The sequence below is a fragment of the Anarhichas minor genome, unplaced genomic scaffold, assembly GCF_050575085.1.
Source record: "Anarhichas minor isolate MPS153535 unplaced genomic scaffold, ASM5057508v1 ptg000007l, whole genome shotgun sequence".
NCBI classification, from domain to species: Eukaryota; Metazoa; Chordata; class Actinopteri; order Perciformes; family Anarhichadidae; genus Anarhichas; species Anarhichas minor.
In genome coordinates this window covers 3,337,731-3,362,562 of record NW_027466453.1, presented here as the reverse complement: position 1 = coordinate 3,362,562, position 24,832 = coordinate 3,337,731, and the positions used below count along the sequence as shown (strand labels likewise).

Here is a 24,832-nt window from a genome sequence, read left to right as displayed (position 1 = left end):
GTTCCACACACACACACACCCCTCACTGCATTTGCAATAACAAAACATTGTGGTTGAAGTAAAGCGACCAGTTAGCATACAAATCTAATCAACTCACTTCTTTGCAACTTCCCCTCCCACTAAATACTGCAAGCCTCTCTGTTACGGTTACTCAGTAACCGGTTTGCCAAGAGACGAACCAAAGAAAAGGTCACATGACTCATAGACCGGTTTAGTAAGAACCAAAGCCAAAACACCCTGTGTCCTTCGTACAATCCTGTTACAATATAATACAATAACAATATATAATTCTGCATAATGATCCTACTTTTACTGTTGGTAGCCAACTTTAAGTATTTGTTGATGCTAATACTTTTAAACTTCCATCCATTCATTAACCTCAGTTTATCCGGGGTCTGGTCGCTGGGGCAGCAGGTTTAGGAGGGTATTCCAGACGTCCCTCTCCCCAGCAATTCTTTCCAGCTCTTCCTGGGGGACTCCGAGGTGTTCCCGGGCCAGATGAGATATGTGATCTCTCCAGCGTGTACTGGGTCTACCTCACAGCCCAAACCGGCTGCTCCTTACAATCCAGGATTGGTGACAAGGGACACCCTGGCGGAGGACAACACGCACTGGAAACGTGTTTGACTTTGTGCCGAGTACCTGGACATAGCTCTCACTTTGGTCATATAAAGACCGGATGGCTCGTAGCAACGACTGAGGTACCCTGTACAGGACTCCTCGAGGAACACGTTCGTAGGCCTTCTCCAAGTCCACAAAACACATGTGCTCATGTGGGTAACGATGAATGGCCGTTCCTCCCAATCCTGGGTGATTGGGAGGATCTGAACCCAAGTACAGTAGTGCGTTGTTGTTAGACTTCTCTGCTATTCATGGATTGGCCATAACAAACACCATGTTCGAGCATAGGGCAGTTCACCAGCTGTGAAGGAGGCTGTCAATCTGAAGAACGAGGCCTTCTGAGCATGGCTGGCCTAGATGTCTCCGGAGACAGCAGGCGGTACCAGTTGGGCAAAGGTTCTGGCAAACCGTGAGACGACACAGAAAGGGCTTGGCTCAGGCTCTGTTCAGCGGGGGAGGAGAACTACGGATCCGGACTGGGGAAATTGTCAGCAGTAGAAAGAACATTTTGAGGAACTCCTGAACCCATCCAACACGTCCTCCGTGGAGGAGGCAGAGTTTGAAGACTCAGGGGAAGACTCATCGATATTCCTGGCAGAGGTTGTTGAGGTGGTCAAAAAGCTCCTCATTGCCAAGGCGCCAGGGGTGGAAGAGATTCGCCTTGAGATGCTGAACGCTCTGGACATTGTTGGGCTGTCTTGGCTGAAACGCCTCTTCAGAGTTGCATGGGACAGTGCCTGTGGAGTGGCAGACCGGGGTGGCAGTTCCCATTCTTAAAAAGGGGGACCGGAGAGTGTGCTCCAATTATTGGGGTATCACACTGCTCAGCCTCCCTGGGAAACTTTATTCCAGGGTGTTGGAAAGGAGGATCCGATCCAGGAGGAGCCATGTGGATTACGTCCTGGCCGTGGAACAGTGGACAAGCTCTTTACCCTTGCAGGTCTGTTGGAGGGGGTCATGGAAATTTGCCCGTCCAGTCTGTTTTTAAACTTTTACTTGGGTAATATTTTGAATGCAGGGTTTTTACTAGTATTTTACACAGTAGTATTTTTACTTTTACTTAAGTGCAGATCTGAGTACTTATTCCACCGCTTTATTTGAATATTAGTTTATTGAAATATTAAAAGCGTTTCCTTTCACACACACAATTTTCAGATACAGTTGATGCAGGGTAGCGCATAGACTGTATCTCTCCTTCTGCTGTCTGTCTTTCTCTCTCCAAAGTACGTTCACGCACAACAACACTTTTCAGCTGTATAGAGTAAAAATAATCATTTCCCCCCGTTTAGTTCATTTTGTAGCCACGCTGCAAGAAGCCCAATGCAATGCAACGTGTTGTTTGGTTAAAACAGCCCCTATTATTGTTAAGTTTGAAAAAAAAGTATCACAGAATGAAGTGGAACTGGTTTGTCTGCTGCAGGATAATCTTTAGAACATACACACTTCCGCATTGGCTTCACTTTTCAGACCCGGAGGTTGCTGCCTGGTAAGTACACCTTTCTCTGGGTTCATGAGGAGCTACTGTTTGTTAGTTAAGGGATACAACCCAACATGTGATGGGGCTAAGAACCACCAGAAGCCAAATTGAAAATGTCTTGCATCGACTGATACTTAAAAAAATGTGTTTTGTTGGTTTGGTTTTAACTTTAAAAACCTCCTCTCCTCGCGTCTCATCCTCACCTTCTCTGCTTTCATCTCAGATACAAGGGACTGAGATGCAAGGAGAACAGGCGGGAAAGGAATCAAGGATGTATAAACTGAGAAATAAGCAAAGCCCATGGTGTTCCTAATGGTACTTCGAGTTAGTGGTATTGTAACTGGAGTCCAGGGTGTGGCCTTCAGACAAGATTCCATTCCAATCAACGTGGCAAGATGGTCAGAGTGGCGGCTAACTAACATTCACACAACATTCACACACCGTAGGCACAGCTAGAGAAGCAGTTTGGGGTTAAGTATCTTGCCCAGGGACACATCCAGATGGACTAGCGGAGCCGGGGATCCTCTTATTAAAGGACGACCCTGCTCTACCACTGAGCCTCAGTCGAGTACCTTTATGAAGTGTAAATGAGTAAAACGTTAAGTAAAATTAAGTTAAACTTAATGCTCCATCCACACACTCTTGTCACAGCGCAGGAAAAGCACATTGCTATTGCCCGATGAGTGACAACATTGTAGCATTAAAGCATGGTTAAATTAGCAAGCTAGCTAACTAGCTGGAACCTGGCTTGCTAGCTACACTGGTTACAGAAAATGAGCTGAACAGCAGGCTGGTGGCCAGTGCTCCCCTTCTCTCTGGAGAAGGACAAGCTACATAGCTAACTAGCCAGCCGTCCGTCTCTAGAGCTGCATCCACTTTCTTCCAAGCGAGCTGACAAACAACTAACAACAATCGCAACAATTTTTGTTTGTACTTTTCAAATGACTATGGAAAACAATTAAATTCCCATCTTTTTCTCCCATTCTATTTGTGCAATCGTATCTCAGCAAGAAGAAACCATGGCAAGACCTCTAGAGCTGCGGGCAATATTAAAGGATTTGGCAAATGAAGAGTTCAAAGACTTCAAATGGTTCCTGCAGCATGCCGACGTCTTGGGAGGCTTCCCAGCAATCACAAAGAGTCAATTAGAGAATAAGGACAGGCTGGACACAGTGGACCAGATCATAGAGACGTACGACAGAAATGCAGTGAAGGTGACCATTATGGTTTTGAAGTTAATCGATAAGAATAACTTGGTGCAGCGATTATCAAACATCAGCTCAACATCCAAAGGTAAGTAAAACAATAAAGAGAAAAAAAGAAGATAAAGAAATGCACAAAACAGAAAGAGTTAGATGTGTAACTGCAGTGTGATGAATTACACCCGTAACCATGGCAAAGATGTGCCACTGCCACCGACCGTAAAATAATGTGTTGTACTGCTTCCTTACTGCTCTGTGCTGCCAGACATCCCTCTGCCATCTAACAGAGCATTTGTAGTTCCTACTTTGTGCAAGAACAACTCCCAAAGGACCTGATAAAGATGCACACGAGTAGACAGGTGTTTGCGATCAGAGCAGAGAAGAAATGAGCAATAAAGTTGTCTTGTGGTCGTAAATATACAGTGTAGGTTTCAGTTTGTTTATGAATACATGCTGAGACCCATAAGTTCCTGTGTCTTGCTTCCCAACTACTGGAGTTAGCCCCAAAGTGAGCAAAATAAAATCTCCCTTGCAACTGAAGCAAAAATGGTTAACATATTGCTGACTGTATGATGGTGTATTTGCATTGCTACATTACCTCTGCAATGCTTTACTGTGCAGCGTGCTTTGATAGCTGTTTTGCAAGTAGCTGTTGGAAAAGCTACCTTGCTATGTTTTCTGTAAGACCAACATTTGAGGCTGTGAGCATGTTCATAATTTTCATGGGATGCAGCCTAGATTTGGTCTGTTTTACACAGTAATGCAAACCATTGCCTGTCCACTGCGCACTGGCATTTTATTAATTCTCAGTGAGATAGAGATAAAAAAACAAGACATTGCAACAGTGAATATGTTCACATTAACAATATATTTTTGCATGTAGGCTGCTGCATTCATGTGTTCACATGCCTGTGCATGTGTACAGTATGCTCCCACTCCCCACCCCTGAAAGAGCAGCCTCCCCCGTAAGCCACGGTTTGATTCGAAAACTGAACCCATGGCTCCAACCAAAATAAGTTAAGACTCCCAGAAAAAAGTTCAGCCTCCCCCCAAAAGTTTGGTTCATCTTGGCTGGCTCATTTGTTAGTTCTGTGGTCATTTTTAGGAGGAACTTTTGGGATGCAATCTTCCTCTATTCAATACTCATGGCCCAACCCTTGCAGAGGTAGAAGAAGAATGAATATTGGACTTGGCCAGGCATCCCCAAATAAATGATAATGTGGATCCATAACTGCTAGATGTGTAAATAAGCAGCTGTTTTCTAACAGGTTCACAATATCAACGTAAAAGGTGAATATACTGTATGTAAGTGTTGTGTTCACATCTAGTTTTCACCGCCCCGAAGTGGCCAAAAATATCTGTTCATGTAGGGTTAACAGATTAACAGATTTAACAGATGGTTGCTTGACAATCTGCGTCTTTCAATATTTAGTCAGACTGCTACTCTGCTCAACAACAATAAGCTGAATGGGTAAGATTGAGATAGAAATCTGTTTGAAGGGCTCCAGACCAACTTTTTAAACAGGTTACACTGATTTTAATTTCGGTGCACCAGCATATAATTTAGGTGTCCCCAAAATGTTTCACCGTGCTTTTTGGCTTTTGTCAGTTGCCATACATATTGGCAATTTCTAAACACATTAGGTAAATGATTGTAAACAGGAATAAGCGTGCAGATGATTGTTTTTGAGTCAGATGAGGCCCTCTAAAGATGTTGGGTCAGAGGGGCGTCGAAAGTAGAGCTCCAAGGGTCATTGGCCCCCCCCCCACCTAAAGCCCCTTTCCTGTATTGTGGACGAGAGTAGAAAAAGAAAACAACTTGTAAAATGCCACACCACACTTTGTTTCCACAGTACTATCCTGTCAAAAGGGCCAAGGCTACCCTCACCCCCACTTTTGAAATGAATCAGGCAACTCTGGTCAGGATTAGCCATCTTACCGGGAACAGGGGAGACAGGTGGTGGAGTGGTTACCTCTGCCAATGATGTCTGTTTTTGGTTGGGCATTTAAGGTCCGGGGACATAATGTGCACTGCAGCATTTTTCTTGAAAAAAAATCCAACAAACAACCACTAGTTCACTAGTTGAAAAACTTCATTTTGAATTACCAGTATATTTTAATGTGGCTTGAGGAGGAGTACACGGCACAGTGTCACACAAACACACACAGAGACTGGAAATGTTAGCATTGCAACACTTAAAATAGCATATTGTAATTAGTGTCATCTCTTCCACATTCATTCAGAGACTCTCATTGTTTGCCAGCGTAAAGTCAAATCCAACCTGAAGAAGAAGTTTCAGCATTTGGTTGAGCAAGACACAACATCTGGAAAGCAGATTTTGATGAATGAGATCTACACTGACCTCTACATCACAGAGGACAAGACTGGGAAGGTCGACACGGAACAAGAGGTCAGGCAAACTGCAACAGTATCCAGAAAAACAGCTGATTTGGAACCAATTATCAACATAAAAGACCTCTTTGAACGCTTATCTGGTCAAAATGGATCAGTTAGAACATTACTGACTAAAGGAGCAGCAGGCATTGGGAAAACAGTCTTGACACGGAAGTTTGCCCTGGATTGGTCCGAAGACAAAGTCAACAACAATATCCAGTTTATATTTCCATTCACTTTCCGAGAGTTGAATTTGCTTGAGGAGAAAAAATACAGCTGGGTGGAGCTTCTTCATCACTTCTTTGCTGAGACCAAAGAAGCAGGAATATGTGGTTTTGATAAACTCCAGATTGTGTTCATCCTTGATGGTCTGGATGAGTGTCGACTTCCTTTGGACTTCCACAACAACGAGATCCTGACTGATGTTACCGACTCAGCTTCGGTGGACGTGCTGCTGACAAACCTCATCATGGGGAAACTGTTCCCTTCTTCCTGCCTCTGGCTGACCACAACACACGAGGCAGCCAGTCAAATCCCTCCAAGGTTCATTGACATGGTGACAGAGGTGAGAGGGTTCACTGATCCAAAGAAGGACGAGTACTTCAGAAGGAGATTCAGGAATAAGGAGCTGGCCAGCAGAATCATCAGCCACATCAAGGCATCACGAAGCCTCCACATCATGTGCCACATCCCAGTCCTCTGTTGGATCACTGCGACAGTTCTGGAGGATTTGTTGGAAACTGCAGAAAGAGAGCTGCCCAAGACCTTGACTGAGATGTATATCCATTTTCTGTTAGATCAGTCCAAACTGGCAAATGCAGAATATCATGAAGGAGCTGAGACAGAATCACTCTGGAACACAGAGACCAGTAAGATGATTGTGTCTCTGGGAAAACTGGCTTTTGAGCAGCTGCAGAAAGGCAACCTGATCTTCTATGAAGCAGATCTGAAAGAGTGTGGCATTGACATTAAAGCTGCTTCTGTGTACTCAAGTGTGCTCACACAGATCTTTAAGGAGGACCGTGGGCTGAACCAGGACAAACGATTCTGTTTCGTCCACTTGAGCTTTCAGGAGTTTCTGGCTGCCCTTCATGTCATTGTGTCCTTCGTCAACTCTGGTGTCAACGTCTTGTCAGAAGAACAACCAACCTCCCAACAGTCTGCTCTCATCACTGGGCAATCCACAGTCAATCAGCTCTTCCAGAGTGCAGTCAACAAGGCTTTACAGAGTCCAAATGGACACCTGGACTTGTTCCTCCGCTTCCTCGTTGGCCTCTCACTGCAGACCAATCAAGCACTTCTTCAATGCCTATTGAATCAATCAGGAAGTAGCTTACAGAGTAATCAGGACACAGTCCAGTACGTCAAGGAGATGATCAGGAAGAATCCCTCTCCGGAGCGACGCATCAACCTGTTTCACTGTCTGAATGAGCTGCGTGATCATTCTCTGTTGGAGGAAATCCAACAGTACCTCAGTTCAGAATGTCTGTCCACAGACAAACTGTCTCCTGCTCAGTGGTCGGCTCTGGTCTTCATCTTACTGTCATCAGAGAGCAAGTTGGATGTGTTTGACCTGAAGAAATTCTCTGGTTCAGAGGAAAGTCTTCTGAGGTTGCTTCCAGTACTTCAAGCCTCCAGTCTATCTTTGTAGGAACACAACTTACTTTACATATTTGATATTGTAAATGTTACATTTTTAGGTCCTTGTTAATTCTTTCTGACTGTGACATCCTCAGGTTGAGTGGCTGTAACCTGTCTCAGAGAAGTTGCGATGCTCTGGCCTCAGCTCTCAGCTCCCCGACCTCTAATCTGAGAGAGCTGGACCTGAGTTACAACAATATGATGAATCCACACCTCCAGGTGCTCACGGATGGCTTGAAGGATCCACAATGCAGACTGAAAACTCTCAGGTCTGCTTGATTTATTTAAGGCTCTTAATAACATCAGTTTGTCATAGTGATTCTCTTTTACATGTTTGTGTTGGTTTCCATGTCCTGCCTTGATATTGTTAATGAATATGCTTTTTAAGGTGGCATGCTACTACTCATATTGTTACATAATATACACTTTTTAGCTACGATAGCAATGTGGCTCTCGGGATAGCAAGGTCAGTGGTCACTTTGATTACATATTTCAGATATTTATATCTGAAATAATTCACGGCTCGGTTTGGTACGATACAGTGGTGCCACGGTTCGGTACGTTTTCAATACAGTAGAAAACTATAAATGCCAGAGAAACGTACTTGATTTTAAAATATATTTATTCATTACAACGAACATAAAGTTATTCTTTGAGTTTGAACTATACCTGAGTGACCCATCTTCTGGGGTGTCTTCTTAGCAGCGTGTAAAATAAAAACTAAAATGTAGCATTGTTTGCTGTAGTTATAAACAAATACAAATAAAAGAAACAATCGTGTTTTATATGGAACTGTGTGTGGGTGTGTGTGTGTGTGTGTGTGTGTGTGTGTGTGTGTTTCTACTCAATGTTTAAGTTTTTTTTCAGAAAGATGAGAATGTCCACATTTTCTGTAGACAGCACAAATCTGCTTGAAGTGACGATATCACCTGCAGTGGAAAATACCCTCTCGCTAGGGACAGAGGTTCCAGGCACAGCCAAGTAACGTCGTGCCAACATGGCAACATGAGGTTAGAAGTGCTCATGGGTTTTCTACCATTTCAGTGGATCAGCATCCAGGGGAATGCAGTCTGCTGCCCTGAACGAGTTCACCTCCTCCTCAGCCATTCTGGCTACAGACCTGGTGCTTGAGTCCTCCTGGATTATGAATGGAGAGGACTCAGTGCACATAAAGGTTGTCACAGTTTTGAGGGGTTTTAAAACTGTGATGACATCCTCAGCCAGTCTCACATCGTTTTCAGTCAAAGTCACAATGTCTTTTACAGTTTTCTTCATAGCTTTGTCTGTCATTGCAGAGTACACTGCAGTCTGCTGCTCAAGATATCTTTCAATCATGTCATGGCTGGAATTCCATCTAGTTTGTACATCTTGGATTAGTTTGTGTGCAGGAAGCTGCAGCAACTCCTGTTTTGTCTTCAAAACATGTGCTGCCGTTGTGCTTCTGTGAAAGAAGTTCACAATCTTTCTGATCTTTGCTAGCAGGCGAGAGATCTGCTGCACTGCCATTGCTTTCTGAGATGCTAGATTAATGACATGGGCAAAGCATCCTATTTGTGGTCCTAGTCCAGCAGCTCCAACAGCATTAACTATATTCCTGGCATTGTCAGTAGTCACAGGAAGAGTTACATTAGCTCGCTCCAACTTCCACGCTTCCACTGCTTCTGTCATCTCTTGGGCCAAATCTACGCTAGTGTGACTCTCAAGTGGGCGTGTCTGCAGAACGTGGCTCTTCATCTCCCATTCAGTGGTCAGGTAATGTGCCGTTACAGTCAGGTAGCTTTGTGTAGCCCTCGACGTCCAGGCATCCGTTGTCAGAGCAACAGCGGGTGCCTATGACATTTGATTCTCCACCCGTGCTTTTGTTTTCTTGTACAAAGCGGGAATTACGGTTTGGCTGAAATGGGCTCGTGAAGGAATTGTGTAACGGGGCTCAATAACATTCAGCAGGTTCATGAAGCCTGCGTTTACCACTACAGAGTAGGGTCTCATGTCCGCGGCTATAAATGTACCAATCGCCTGTATCGAATGTACACTCGTGTAGCAAATGCGACATACCGTTGTTTTTTTATCCACCACTCTCTCGCCATCGCCCTCATAGTTCACAGAGAAACCAAAGTGGCTCCAAACACCAGACCTGTAGGCCGTTGGAGGATCTTCAATTTCTGGTCTATTACTAGCCATATTGCACCGAGCTAGCTTCGTGTAGCGTGTCTCACAGCGCAAAAGTGCCCGACTGACAGTTATTGGAAAAATAGATGGGTGTTCTCTTAAAATTTGTGCCAGTGGTTCAAGTGACAAAGCAAACAGAGAGGGACTACAGGGGCAGCCTTGACGACAGGAACTTGTAATGTGAAATTGGGGGGCAAGCAATCCCATTAGTAACAATCATAGCCGTAGGATTTTTATAAAGTAGCTGAATCAATTTAATAAAATTTGTCCCCAATCCAAATCTTCCCAATATTTCCTACCAATAATCCCATTCAAGCCTATCAAAAGCCTTTTAGCATCCAAGCTAAGGACAGCAGTTTGGGAAGCGATATCTTTCGCAGCATGAATAATGTGCATAGGGCGGCACATATTATCAGAAGCCAATCGTGACTTAATAAAGCCCGTCTGGTCACAGTGAACAAATCTGGTCACATATGGTTCAAGACGTGATGCCAAAACACATGCAAACACTTTAATCTCGGTAGTAAGGATGGACAGGGGACTGTAGTTGCTACATAGGGTAGGATCTTTGTCAGGTTTAGGTAATACTGATAATTAAAGCTGCGAGCAGCGATGAACGGGCCCTCGCAATCTGCAGCGCGTCGGGGGTGCCGGCGGGACTCCGGCCTGCGCGTCCGAGAACGTCCGCGACCGTCCGCGACCGTCCGCGACCGTTGGACGGCGAATCTGCGAGCGAGACGTTTTTAATCCCGCGTGGACCGCCTGATGCCGGAAATGATGCTTTGCAAATAGTCCGATGCTTCCTGTATCCGCTGCCTGGCGCTACAGAACACGTGCAAACATGCATCATGTAGCTCTGTGTCAAATGTAAACCACATTGTGTAAAAGTCATGTAAATCGGAGGTGTTTATCACAAAATCCAGATTTCCTTTGGCCAGCAGGTGGCGCTGTGAGTATTAGGGAAAATTAGCTTGTAGACATCCTCAGGCCATAAGTGTTATCAAGCATGTGAAGTTTGGGACCGTTTGGAACAAGTCCAGCTGAGTTACATCAGACATTTCCTTTAGCCAGTAGGCTTTGCGGGTTTACTGTAGCGCCCCCTAGTGGTCGAATGCAAAACAATTCTCAGGGTATGTTACTGGATGCAATGTGCACATATGCTGAATATTTTGGGAATTTAGAACAAATGGTTGAGAAGTTATGTGTATTGATATTTTGCCATGCACCTAAGAAGTGTATTGGTCCATAACTTGTAAATGCAAAGAGATATCAAAAATATTTTGATAACTTTTGATGATCTAGATCCACTTATGATCCACAGCAAATTTCGTAGAAATCGGAGCCAGCGTGTAGGAGTTCACAAAAATGTGTTTTTTTTCACTAAATTCAAAATGGCTGACTTCCGGTTGGGTTTAGAGCTTAGAGCTCCAAGGACTTTTTTGTCAGTCTACATGTGATACATCTGTTTACCAAATGTTATACATCTAAATTTTATATATAGATAGTGAAACGTACTGCGAGGGCTGCATCGTCGAAATATTGTATAAATTCATACAAAATTGAAAATGGTAGACTTCCGGTAGGGTTTAGAGCATGGTCCCAGGAGACTTATTTTTAAGTCTTCATAGGATACATGTGCCTACCAAGTTTCATACATGGAGCCAAAACGTAGCGCTGGGGCTGCTCTTTTGAAATATTGTAGGGGGCGCTATAGAGGCAATTTAAAACGGCCAATAAAACAAATCATATAAACTATTTCTTCCAATGACCTGTGACACATGTACAAAGTTCCATCAGTTTTTGAGCATCCCAACCCACTAAACCATCAGCTTCGTTTTTCATGGCAAACTATGCGTCGCCACGGCAACAACGTTCAACAAAAACTCACAAAATTCATGATGAGGCATCATCAATGTCTTAAGGCTATCCTTACCAAATTTTAGACTCATCAGGTCACCTGGCTAGGAGGAATAATTAAAAGTATAAAATATGACATTTCCTTTAGCCAGTAGGCGGCGCTATGAATTATTGAATTTTTTTCAATTGAAGTATGTTTAGGCTTGAAGTAGCATCATGCAAAAGAAGTTTTGTGCAGATTGGATAATGTACCTTGGAGTTATAACAACTTCTTTTTTCATAAACAATGAGACAAAATGGCCGCCACGCCACGTCAAGGTTCTTCGATAAAAGCGCGCGATTTTGATAACTTTTAATCACAAAGGTCTTAAGAGCATCCTGACCAAAGGAGAAGTTGATCGCATAAATTCTCGAGGAGGAGTTTGTTAAAATACGAAGGCTGAAATCTGCAAAAAGTGACAAAAAGCACAATTCGCGGGTTTGCTGTAGCGCCCCCTAGTGGTTGAATGCAAAACAAATCTCAGGGTATGTTACAGCATGCGATGTGCACATATGCTGCAAATTTTGGAATTTTAGGACAAACGGTTGAGAAGTTATGTGTATTGATATTAAGCCACGCCCCTAAGAAGTTTATTGGTCCATATCTTGTAAACGCTAAGAGATATCAAAGAGCTTTTGATAACTTCTGAATATCTAGATACAATATTTATCCATAGCAAATTTAGTAGCAATTGGACCCAGCATGTAGGAGGAGTTCGCAGAAATGTGTTTTACACTAAATTCAATATGGCGGAAAATCTAAGTAGGCGGAGCTTAGGGGTCTGATTGGCTTTTTTGTAGCTCTAGCTCAAGTGGACATGTGTGTCAAATTTCAAGTCAATCGGACATACTGGCCGAGGGGCGTCGCCGGTCCGACTTGTAGGGGGCGCTAGAGAGCCATTTCTTAACACAGAAGGATGCATTCTTTTTCCGATGGCTATATTCACCAGGCCTGACAAGTCCCCAAAATTTGGTGAGTTTTCATGCATGGCAAGTCAACCTTGCGTACGTTTACCCAAACGGGTACAATATCAATAGGGCCATCGCGGCCCGACGTTGTCGGTAGCTCGGGCCCTAATTAATGTCTTCGAAAAAGCAATTCCTTTCAAAAGAACATTTAATCATGTCCAGTAGAAACTGACCAAACAGATCCCAAAAAGTGAAGTAAAATCAGGAGGAATGTCATCCCATCCCGGTGATTCTCCCCTTTTCATCCCCGCAATGGCATCTCTAAGTTCAGCCAGAGTGATGTGGGCCCCTAAATCATTGGACTCATCCAAAGAGAGAGTTGGGAGTGTGACCTTTTGTAAAAAGTTATCACATTTAGCTTTGTCAAAGTGAACTTCGGAAGCATACAGTCTAGAGCAGAGGTCCCCAACCTTTTTTTTTTTGCACCACGGACCGGTGTCATGTAAGACAATATTTTCATGGACCGGCATTCAAAGGTGTGGAGGGAAAACACGACGAAATAAAATGATACAATCGGCATGAAAACAAATATAAAATGCATAAATAAATACAACTCACAATAACGCTGAATCAGTGGGAGCCCTGAGCTTGTTTCTCTGCAACGAGACTGTCCCATCTGGGGTAATGGGAGACAATGACACCCGAAGTGTGTTCCTGATGTCCAGTCTACTCCGTAATTTTGTTTTGATTGCTGTCACTGCAGAACATCCCGCTTCACAAAGAGGATGTTGTTAATGGAAGCAGGGTTTTCAGTGCTTTAGTGGCGATCTCAGGATATTCAGCCTTCATTTTAATCCAAAACACCAGCAGAGTTGTTGTCTCAAACATACTTTTAAGGCCACCGTCATTTACAATCTCTAGCAGCTGATCCTTTGTCGCCACATATACTGCAGAGCGGGTTTGGCGCGTCAGAATTACTCCTGATATTTAATCAGACTCCTGATATTGTCTGTTAAATGAAGCTTTCATTTTCTTGGAAGTTGTAGGCTCTTCTTCTGTCTCCTTAGTGGCCTTTCCCCTTTGCAAAGAAGCTCTCCAAAAGTTATTTACTCATTTTCGCTAGTTTGCGGGTTTAATTTTTGAGGTAACGTATCACGTGGCCGATGTGTCAAGAGGAACAGGCGGATGAAATTGCAAGAGAATCCGGTCATTTTTCAAAATAAAACTTCTTTCAGACTCTGATAATCAATAAAACGGAAATAATATAATATTTATTCTTTCTGTGCGGCCCGGTACCAAATGATCTTGGTTGGGGACCACTGGTCTAGAGTACAATGAATGAAATTCTGAGTTTATCTCTTTAGGGTCCGACAACATTTTCAGGCCAGAGTCAATAATACTAGCAGACTTCTTACCCGTATGTAGGTTTAAAGCCAACATGTGGCTTGGTCTGGATCCGTTGAAGTAATAGTATCTTCTAGATTTGTGAATTAGAAACTCTGCTCTGGCTCTTAAGAGGGAGTTTAATTACATTTTTATGGATTTAATTTGTTTTTCCCTATCATCTGAGAAGCTAGTATTTTTCTGATCATACTCCAAACTTTTTACAGTGGTCTCATTATCATTAATTTGGCCTAGTCTAGTTTTATTGAGACGAGAAGAGTATGAGATTGCGGTGTTCCTTATACAACCTTTAATGGAATTCCAAAGAATGGAACAGCTGGTTCCAAAATGACAATTTCGTGATCTCGCCTGACCTCTCTGTAATAAAACCTCTCTAATTTAGTTCTGCTTCACTTTATCAAAGTCAAAATGTGCAGAGAGACTGTTCACATGTTGTGCTATGATTTGGGAGAGTTTTAAACTTTTGTTAGCATCATTCAAAAGAGATAATCATGCTTTCAGTGCTTTTTTTTTCAGGCAAACCTGAAACTTTTCAATTTGAGCTGTGTGCCATCTTCATTTACTCTTAAACAGTAACATATACACTGACATTTACACATTTGAACAAATCTCACAAGTCCTACCTTTATTACAACATCAATATTATTCAAATAGACCTTGTAGTTGCAGAAATACACTCTTTTTAGTATGGGTATGCAATTTTTGAGCAGAGGCCTAAAAATAGGGCTTGCCCTGGCTAAATGAATCCACCCAAGATTTAAAGAGAGACTGTAGGAGAAAGGAACGAAAATGTATTTGCAGTTAAAGAAGCAAGAACTTCCTTCTCCAACTTAATTTGAGCAATTCACTTGAATCCGAGAATTTTGACTCGGTGGTCACCCCCTCCCGCTGTCATTTTACTGATGCCTCACAGAGCAGTTTTTAAACTTTTTAACAAATAGAGTCAAGGACAGGCAATGAATTAAACCCCCCCAGACCGTGTTTTACATGTCAGGAGGGATATTCCTAGTTATTTTAGCAATTTTAAACCTGTATCGCTGTCCGTTTTAGCTGAAATCATATCTTGTGCAGTCTTGATTTTATACCAACTACATTTCTTAAAGAGGTTATTAATACAGTTGGGCCCAGTATTTTATTGATTATTGATAGCACATTAGCAACAGGAACTGTTCCATTCCATTTTTATCAAAGGTTTTAGAGAAAGTGGTTTCAACCCAATTTTTAGCTTTTTTTTTGTCTAAATCTTTTTATTTATTGTATTGTATTTATTTCTTATTTTATTTAAATCGTATCGATTGTTTTTTTCATTTCATCTATTGTACTGATTTATCCGGGTTTAACTCACCTTATTTGTTGTGCTTTGTTGGGCCTCACTGTTGAGCTTTCTGTTATTGTTCTTATTGCCTTGCTTTTGCTGCTTTGTCTGTCAAAGCACTTTGTAAACTCTGTTTTTAAAGAAGCTTTAATAAAGTTATTATTATATTCTTATTATAATTAAAAGTTATTTCTAAGTATTTGTCCATCTTCACAATTGATGCTTCTACAGGCTGACTAACTGTAACCTGACATCCGTGAGTGGTGAAGTTCTGTCTTCAGTTCTCAGTCGCCCGTCCTCCAGTCTTAAAGAGCTGGACCTTAATTACAACAAGTTGAAGGACGAAGGAGTGAAGCGGCTCTCTGTGGGATTGGAGAGTCCACACTGTAGACTTGAAACTCTCAGGTCAGCTTTCTGTTTAACCAGACCTACATCTGTTTGAAGGCTGTTATTTAGAGAGTGACTTAACACTATCTGAAAATCTTTTTTTTTGCTAATCCAGACTGATGTTTGTCTTTATCACTTATTCTTTTTCTAGTTTGATTGGCTGTGCACTGACGTGGAATAGCTGTGATGATGTGGGCTCATTCCTTAGCTCCAAGTCATCTGGTCTGAGACAGCTGGACCTGAGTATGAACCCCCTACAGGATTCAGGAGTGCTGGTATTCAGTACCGGACTGAAGAATCCCCGCTGTAAACTGGAAACTCTCAGGTCAGCTGGTTTATGTACTGGTTTATCTGTACTGACTGCAATGTAAACGCATCAATATGAATATGCTGAACAAGTGACTAAATAAAAAATGTGTGACAGACCGCTTAAGGTGGGCGGCAGGATACCCGTGTTCAAGACCAGTGTCCCAAAGTGTTGCTGTTTTTTTTTAAAGACATGTTTTCCCTTTGATATTGTTTCCATAAGCATTTTACTTAGTTTATGTACTTATCTTAAGCCCAACCATAACGTTTTTCCTACACCTAACTAAGTGGTTTTGTTGCAGAGATTCACATAAATGTCTTCGCAAACCTATGCAGAGGTCAAGCTAGCTGATTGGTTGATCCAACATCCTGTTGCACAAATCTGCAACAGTACAAGTTGCTCTCGCAGAGCATCCAGAAATAAGATTAACTCCTCTTCACAGCACATCATATAGTGACACACTACGTAACTCATCATTCTGAAAGGCATTGTATGTAACCAATGGGAAATTGTAGGACTTGTCTGTAATAGACACAGACATTCAGCAAGACAAAGACAAAAGAGAAAATCAAAGGCTCCCAATGGGGAGAGTTGAAGGGGAGGCAAATATACGCTTCAGAACTTGCCTGTCAATCATCATATTTTTAAGTTTTCTTATTACAGCAATCTGTTGATAGTTGTCTTTACATCCATGGGTATGTTGCAAACAGAAACCGCTAATGGCTAATTCAGCATACATTTAACGGAATGGTGCCAAATCACCAAAATGTAAGCAACTATAGGTGACAAATGGGTCTCAAAAGAGAAGGCCTGTACATGTAGCTGACATTACAGGAGCCCGTTAGATGAGCTTTAATGGGGTCTTGCTCCTCTGATGACTTTGTCGTCATATTGGTTCCCCATTAGGCCGATATGTTGGTGTCAGCATGTTTCCATCTACCAGATTAGCAGAGCATCTTTGACTTCCCCCATTTTCACAGCAAAGAAAATTTGTAGGTGTAATTATTACTGGGGCAGAGGTGAAAAATCACCCACAAACGCTCTTCTTCATACCAAATGGGGATTAAGTCCATCTTTATACACAGTGAATTTAGTGCTCAGGCCCTGGCCGTCATTTCTAGCTTGGGACCGATTCAAGATTATTATTATTAGGGCCCGAGCTACCGACGTCGGGCCGCGAAGGCCCTATTGATATTGTACCCGTTTGGGTAAACGTACACATGGTTGGAGGACTTGCCATGCATGAAAACTCACCAAATTTTGGGGACTTGTCAGGCCTGGTGAATATAGCCATCTGAAAAAGAATGCATCTTTCTGTGTTAAGAAATGGCTCTTTAGCGCCCCCTACAAGTCGGACCGGCGACGCCCCTCGGTCAGTATGTCCGATTGACTTGAAATTTGACACACATGTCCACTTGAGCTAGAGCTACAAAAAAGCCAATCAGACCCCTAAGCTCCGCCTACTTAGATTTTCCGCCATATTGAATTTAGTGTAAAACACATTTCTGCGAACTCCTCCTACATGCTGGGTCCGATTGCTACTAAATTTGCTATGGATAAATATTGTATCTAGGTCATCAGAAGTTATCAAAAGCTCTTTGATATCTCTTAGCGTTTACAAGATATGGACCAATAAACTTCTTAGGGGCGTGGCTTAATATCAATACACATAACTTCTCAACCGTTTGTCCTAAAATTCCAAAATTTGCAGCATATGTGCACATCGCATGATGTAACATACCCTGAGATTTGTTTTGCATTCAACCACTAGGGGGCGCTACAGCAAACCCGCGAATTGTGCTTTTTGTCACTTTTTGCAGATTTCAGCCTTTGTATTTTAACGAACTCCTCCTAGAGAATTTATGCGATCAACTTCTCCTTTGGTCAGGATGCTCTTAAGACCTTTGTGATTAAAAGTTATCAAAATCGCGCGCTTTTATCGAAGAACCTTGACGTGGCGTGGCGGCCATTTTGTCTCATTGTTTATGAAAAAAGAAGTTGTTATAACTCCAAGGTACATTATCCAATCCGCACAAGACTTCTTATACATGATGCTACTTCAAGCCTGAACCGACTTCATTTGAAAAAAATTCAATAACTCATAGTGCCGCCTACTGGCTAAAGGAAATGTAAAATTTTATACTTTGATTTATTCCTCCTAGCCAGGTGACCTGATGAGTCTCAAATTTAGTAAGGATAGCCTTAAGACATTGATGATAAATCGGCGAGAATATTGTGCGTTTTCGTTGAACGCTGTCGCCGTGGCGACGCATCGTTCGCCATGAAAAAGGAAGTTGATGGTTTAGTGGGTTAAGATGCTCAAAAACTCATGGAACTTTGTACATGTGTCACAGGTCATTGGAAGAAATAGTTTATATGATTTTCTTTATTGGCCGTTTTAAATTGCCTCTATAGCGCCCCCTACAATATTTCAAAAGAGCAGCCCCAGCGCTATATTTTGGCTACATGTATGAAACTTGGTAGGCACATGTATCCTATGGAGACTTAAAAATATGTCTCTTGGGATCATGCTCTAAACCCTACCGGAAGTCTGCCATTTTCAATTTTGTATGAATTTATACAATATTTCGACGATGCAGCCCTCGCAGTACGTTTCACTATCTATATATAAAATTTAGATGTATAACATTTGGTAAACAGATGTATCACATGTAGACTGACAAAAAAGCCCCCGGAGCTCTAAGCTCTAAACCCAACCAGAAGTCAGCCATTTTAAATTTAGTGAAAAAAACACATTTTTGCGAACTCCTACACGCTGGCTCCGATTTCAACGAAATTTGCTGTGGATCATAAGTGGATCTAGTTCATCAAAAGTTATCAAAATATTTTTGATATCTCTTTGCGTTTACAAGATATGGACCAATACACTTCTTAGGTGCGTGGCAAAATATCAATACACATAACTTCTCAACCATTTGTTCTAAATTCCCAAAATATTCAGCATATGTGCACATCGCATCCAGTAACATACCCTGAGAATTGTTTTGCATTCGACCACTAGGGGGCGCTACAGTAAACCCGCAAAGCCTACTGGCTAAAGGAAATGTCTGATGTAACTCAGCTGGACTTGTTCCAAACGATCCCAAACTTCACATGCTTGATAACACTCATGGCCTGAGGATGTCTACAAGCTAATTTCCACTAATACTCACAGCGCCACCTGCTGGCGAAAGGAAATCTGGATTTTATGATAAACACCTCCGATTTACATTACTTTTACACAATGTGGTTTACATTTGACACAGAGCTACATGATGCATGTTTGCATGTGTTCTGCAGCGCCAGGCAGCGTATACAGGAAGCATCAGACTATTTGCAAAGCATCATTTCCGGCATCAGGCGGTCCACGCGGGATTAAAAACGTCTCACTCGCGGACGCGCTGTCCGACGGTTGCGGACGTTCTCGGCTGCGCATGCCGGAGTCCCGCCTCCACCCCCAACACGCTGGAGGATGCGAGGGCCCGTTCATCGCTGCTCGCAGCTTTAATTTTTTATTCTTTTTGTTTAATAATTTTCTATTCTTCTTCAGGCTAAGGACTTGCTTCCTGTCTGAAAAGAGCTGTGAAACTTTGGCCTCAGTTCTCAGCGTCCAGACGTCCATCTTGACAGAGCTGGACTTGAGTAACAATTACCTCCAGGATTCAGGAGTGAAGCTTCTCTCTGCTGGACTGGAGAGTCCACACTGTAACCTGGAAACTCTCAGGTCAGCAGAATGAAATATTTGTTATCTTTAGAGACGACAATATATCTTTTTAAGAATTTAAAAATAATATATGAAACAATTATTGTCTGCCTGGTTTGTTTTGTTGCAAACCAATGAAAGATTCTTCTTTGTCATCATCACTAATTGTATCCAGGTTGAGTGAGTGTAAGCTGTTAGAGAGAAGCTGTGAAGCTCTGGCCTCAGCTCTCAGCTCCCAGACCTCTAGTTTGAAAGAGCTGGACCTGAATAGCAACGACCTGCAGGATTCAGGAGTGAAGCTTCTTTCTGCTGGACTTGAGACTCCTCAATGTAGACTGGAAAGTCTCAGGTTAGATTTAAAGGCTCTCACACTAAACATATTCTCTTCACAGTTAAAACAACAATTAATTGAGTATTGATTCATGTTTACAGTCTGTCAGGCTGTCAGGTCACAGAGGAAGGCTGTGCTTCTCTGGTCTCAGCTCTGAGCTCCAACCCCTCCCATCTGAGAGAGCTGGACCTGAGCTACAACCATCCAGGAGACGCAGGAGTGAAGCTCCTCTCTGCTGGACTGGACGATCCACAGTGGAGGCTGGAGACTCTAAAGTATGGCTCATAGAGGGCTGAGAGCGTACCTCTCCTCGACAGGAGCATCCAAATCTTAGAGGGACAGTGTTTTGGATTTGGCAGCATCTAGCGGCGTGGTTGCATATTGCAACTAATTTACTCCTCCCCTTTCAAGTCTGTGGTAACGTGAACCTACAGTTGCAAAACTGTGGTAGCGCCGTGTAACACAGCGGACTCCATGAAGAGGATCTGCTCCTGATGTAGATATGAAGGGCTCATTTAAGTTTCATACACTTATAATTATGAATATTATATTCCATTTATGCTCATAGATATGCTACAGAAAAGCTACACACTGGCACTTTAAAGGATACTCATGTTTATTACAACTTGGGAATAATTGAGTATAAAAATAATAGGCAAAATGTAAAATTATTACCCAAACTGTCACTTTGGTGAGTACACTGTTACCATAACTCAGGGGTCAGCAACCTGCGGCTCGCGAGCCGCATGCGGCTCTTCAGCCCCTCTGTTGCGGCTCCCCGAGTCTACATCAGGGGTCCCCCACTGGCGGACCAGATCGGGACCCAGGATCTAAACCCGATAGATAATTCGGAATTTTATATAACATGTACTGAGTTTATATTTTAACCGGCGCGGCTTATTCAGCCGTTACGGCACTTGTTCGGCGGTGCAGGAAACACACCGACCAATGCATTGTAAATCACATCATGTGATGCAGCTCAGCCAATCAAATATGGATATTCTGACAAGTTTCCTGACTCGAGCGAGGTTTACACACACCGTGACACACGGGGCTGAGACGAGGAAATAGAAAGAAGAGCAGGGAAATTGCGCTAATCGAAGAAGTTATCTCACATGACTCTCTCCAACAAGAGAAACGTGTTCAGAGAGAATATAATTTATAAGCAAGAATGAACAGAATCCTATATGTTAATTATTCCCACAGGCAGTTAAATCCTCTACCCCTGTCAAGAGCCTTTCCCTGCAGGTGGCTAATCATGATTTTCAGACCCCCGCCCTCTGTAAACTATCAATGGATAAATCCAAAAAAATAAAGTCACGGAGGAAGATAGAGAGTTTAGCTCTGCGTGGAAGTCTTCATTTGCTTTCACTGCCAACGATGCTGGCTTACCTCTATGCTTCCAGAACAAGCACACAGCATGTGCTGAAAAGTGTCACGCTGGAGATGAGCGAAAAAGAGCGATTTCTCAGCTGCTGTAGCAAACTGAGCTCTCCATAAGAGTTTGATATTGTTATAACAGGTAAAATTGCAGTAAAATGTGAAGAATTGTCTTTATTCTTGTTCTATATTTTCATAAATACAACAAACTATAGTTTTTGTATGTATAATATAACTATATATACAACTTTATAAGCTGTGATATAAAATAGCTTTTGCGGCTCCAGACCAATTTTATTTGGTGGAAAATAGAACAAAATGGCTCTTTGGATAGTAAGGGTTGCCGACCCCTGCCCTAACTTATAGAAATATTAGCAAAAACTACTAAAACTAGACCAAATTTTAATGTTCAATTTTAGCATTGATTTCATGATTTCAGGGTTGGAAAATCATTTCTGATGAATAATATTTAATAATGTTACATTTTATAGTCAAAGAGATTATTACGGTGCCACTGGGGTGCATAACAGTACGTTTTAGAAAACATAACATAATAATTTGTGACATTTTTATTACATTTTTTAATGATGTTTTATACACCTGAGGGCCATCATAGCTTATGCTTTTCTTACTATGTTTACTGTTTCAGAGTGGACCATGGCGGAGTGCAGAGGTTAAAAGCTGGTCTGTGGAAGTGTAAGTATTTTTTAAATTAGATAAACAAGAAGGCAATCCAGGCACTCCAAAATGTCCTGATGAAGACCTGCAGTGATCGAAACATGTTGGCTTTGTAGTAATTCAGCCACAAAGATAGGCATCGAAGGCTTTCTGCACAAAACCAGACAAAAACATACAGGTTCGCCAGAAACTCCTTCAGCTCAGACTCCAGCAGACTCCGTAGACAGACCAAGATCTAACTTCGCTGCTGCCTTCGACCTGCAGTCGGAGCACCGGCAGGAGGTGCAGACCTCCGCGCTCTGCAGCAGGGGCTCCTCCTCTAGCTCTAGCTCTAGCAGCGCTTCTCCTCGCTGCTCTGCAGGTCACGCTGAAATCCAACACCGACACCACGCTGCTGGAGACCCAGGCCGTATTACTGGGCCCGCTAGGAGGGAAGGGAGGCATGGAAGGACCAGAACCTTGTCCTGGTGTTACCACACTGAAGAGGACTCAAATATACTTAATAAAATGTCAAATTTCAATGCCACCATGGGACTTTCCCCCGATAAGTACACCCATGCCTTTTTAGTTCAAACTCAATTGCTCACTTTTAAATTTTTCATTCTCAAAACCGTGCATGCCTTTCAGTGCATGTGAGCGTGCCCCACTGGCTATCTCACAGGCCGCTCTCTGCCTGCGCTCATATGGAGGTTACTGCTGGTAACGCTTGTGAAAGCGTAGAGCCCCCCTTCCAGTTCCCCCTCGGGTAAACACTGTTAGCTCTGTCAGCACTGCTGCCGTTGTTTGCACTGTTCGCGCTGTTAACATCATTAGCTGGGAGCCGCCGGCTCAGCAGTCGCCACAAGAGCCTATGAGAGGCAATAGAAATGCTCCCAGTCCTGTATATAACACCTGGAACAAGATAGAGGGACTATTAATCAACCTGAAGATGGGTTACAACTAACTTCAAAACTGGGAGGCACATTAAGTAAGTGACAGGATTCTTGCAACTCTGCAATAAATTAAATATTACAGTCAACATAAACTGCAAATATTAAAATCACAAATTTGCTTTACAATCTGTACAGCATACAACATCCTCTGTCCCAGGACCCTCACATCGATACAGGACAAACTGTTCCGATGTGAGGGGGAGAAAAAAAGGAAGAAACCTTAGGGAGAGCAACACAGGAGGGATTCCTCTATCAGGATGGACATAAGTGCAATAGATGTGTGCAGAATGAACAACATAATATAATTACAACACAGTCAATGCATATGATATAAATGATTTATATAATGATAGTAAGCAGGATAATGATGCTAACAGCAGCAGTGGATTTATTAGAATAATAATTATAATAAAAGCAGTAATGGTATCAATAATAGTAACAGTAATGTGACTAATAATAATAATGATAGTAGCAGGAGGTGTCAGCAGGACCATGGCTGGAGGCTGGAACAGGGTTCAGATATAACCACGATCCATTGAAACCTGTGAGGAGAGAAAACACAAAGACTCCGGGGAAGACACAAAGTTAGTAATGAGCATTAATGGGACATGAATTCATACAGAAGGAGATAGAGAAGAGGAGAGAGGAGCTCAGTGCATCCTAGGAAGTCTCCCGGCAGTCTAGGCCTATAGCAGCTTGTCTAAGGGCTGGTCCAAGGCAAACCTGAGCCAGCCCAAACTGTAAGCACTATCAACAAGGAAGGTCTTAAGCCTACTCTTAAATGAGTGAGTGTGTCTGCCCCCCGGACTGAAACTGGAAGCTGGTTCCACAGAAGAGGAGCTTGATAACTGAAGGCTCTGGCTCCCATCCTACCTTTTAAGACTCTAGGAACCACAAGTAACCCTGAATTTAGGGAGCGCAGCTCTCTAGTAGGGTAATATGGTACTATAACCTCTTTAAGATATGACGATGCATCTAGACCATCTAGGGCTTTGTATGTGAGGAGACGGACTTTAAATTATATTCTAGATTTTACAGGGAGCCAGTGCAGAGAAGCTAATACGATGAGCTAATATGATCTCTAACAGTACATGGCCTGTTAGTAAAGACAGGTTGATCATATCTAGTAAAGAGGTGCTAACTAAGGTAAAATGTCTTTAAGCAGCCTTGTCGGATGAGGTCTAAGACACAGGATCGCTTAGAAGTGGAAATTGTTAAAGTCAATTGGTGAAGGTTGATGGGAGAAAAGCATGCAGTGTTAATATATAACAGGTTTCACAGCTGTTACGTCATCATTTTTATACTATAAAAGGGTCTATAACAGTATGTTCTACTGCTTTGTGTCTCTATATCAGATGCCTGTGAACTCACACTGGACCCAAACACAGCACACAGACAGCTAATCCTGTCTGAGGACAACAGACAGGTGAAATTCGTGGACAACAAACAGATTTATCCGTATCATCCAGAGAGATTTGATCACTTCCGACAGCTGCTGTGTACAACTGGGTTGACTGGTCGCTGCTACTGGGAAGTTGAGACTAAGGGAACGTCTTACGTAGCAGTGGCTTACCGAGGAATGAGAAGGAGAGGAAATTCTGATGACTGCAGGTTTGGAGGGGATGACAAGTCCTGGAGTCTGGACTTTATTAACCATCTTTGGCACAATAACACAGAAACAAAGTTATGTTTAAATTACAATGCTGAATACAGAATAGGAGTGTATCTGGACTGGCCTGCTGGCACTCTGTCCTTCTACAGATGCCTCTTGTCCAGACGGATAAGCGTCTACACTTTGTACTCCAGATTCACCGAACCCCTCTACCCTGGGTTTGGTTGTGCAACAGGCTCCTCACTGTCTCTGTGTCAGATAGATGAGGGAACGTCTGCCAGACAGAATCCAGAGGTATAATATCCTTAAATGAGGAAATAATACAGAAAAATAAAATACCAGAGTAAGGGTGAAGAATGTTTGCATGAACAGAAACTTAAAGGTGTGATATGCAGCATTTCACTGAAAAACATTGTATCAACTAATATAAAAATAATCCCTCTCAATCATTCATGACCCACTAGAAGTGTGTC

General features: G+C 42.6%; 1 protein-coding gene across 1 annotated transcript; it reads left to right on the top strand.

The window, feature by feature from the left end:
• The first annotated feature begins 71 nt into the window (after window positions 1–71).
• On the top strand, window positions 72–24,828 carry LOC142939779 (NACHT, LRR and PYD domains-containing protein 12-like). The gene is made up of 12 exons (XM_076082882.1): window positions 72–1,561; window positions 2,322–2,496; window positions 3,106–3,391; window positions 5,545–7,342; window positions 7,432–7,605; window positions 15,261–15,434; window positions 15,568–15,741; window positions 19,274–19,447; window positions 19,602–19,775; window positions 19,859–20,032; window positions 21,787–21,833; window positions 24,103–24,828. The coding sequence occupies exons 2-12, from the start codon at window positions 2,494–2,496 to the stop codon at window positions 24,657–24,659; spliced, it is 3,735 nt and encodes a 1,244-aa protein (XP_075938997.1). The 5' UTR covers window positions 72–1,561; window positions 2,322–2,493; the 3' UTR covers window positions 24,660–24,828.
• Window positions 24,829–24,832: the final 4 nt, after the last annotated feature.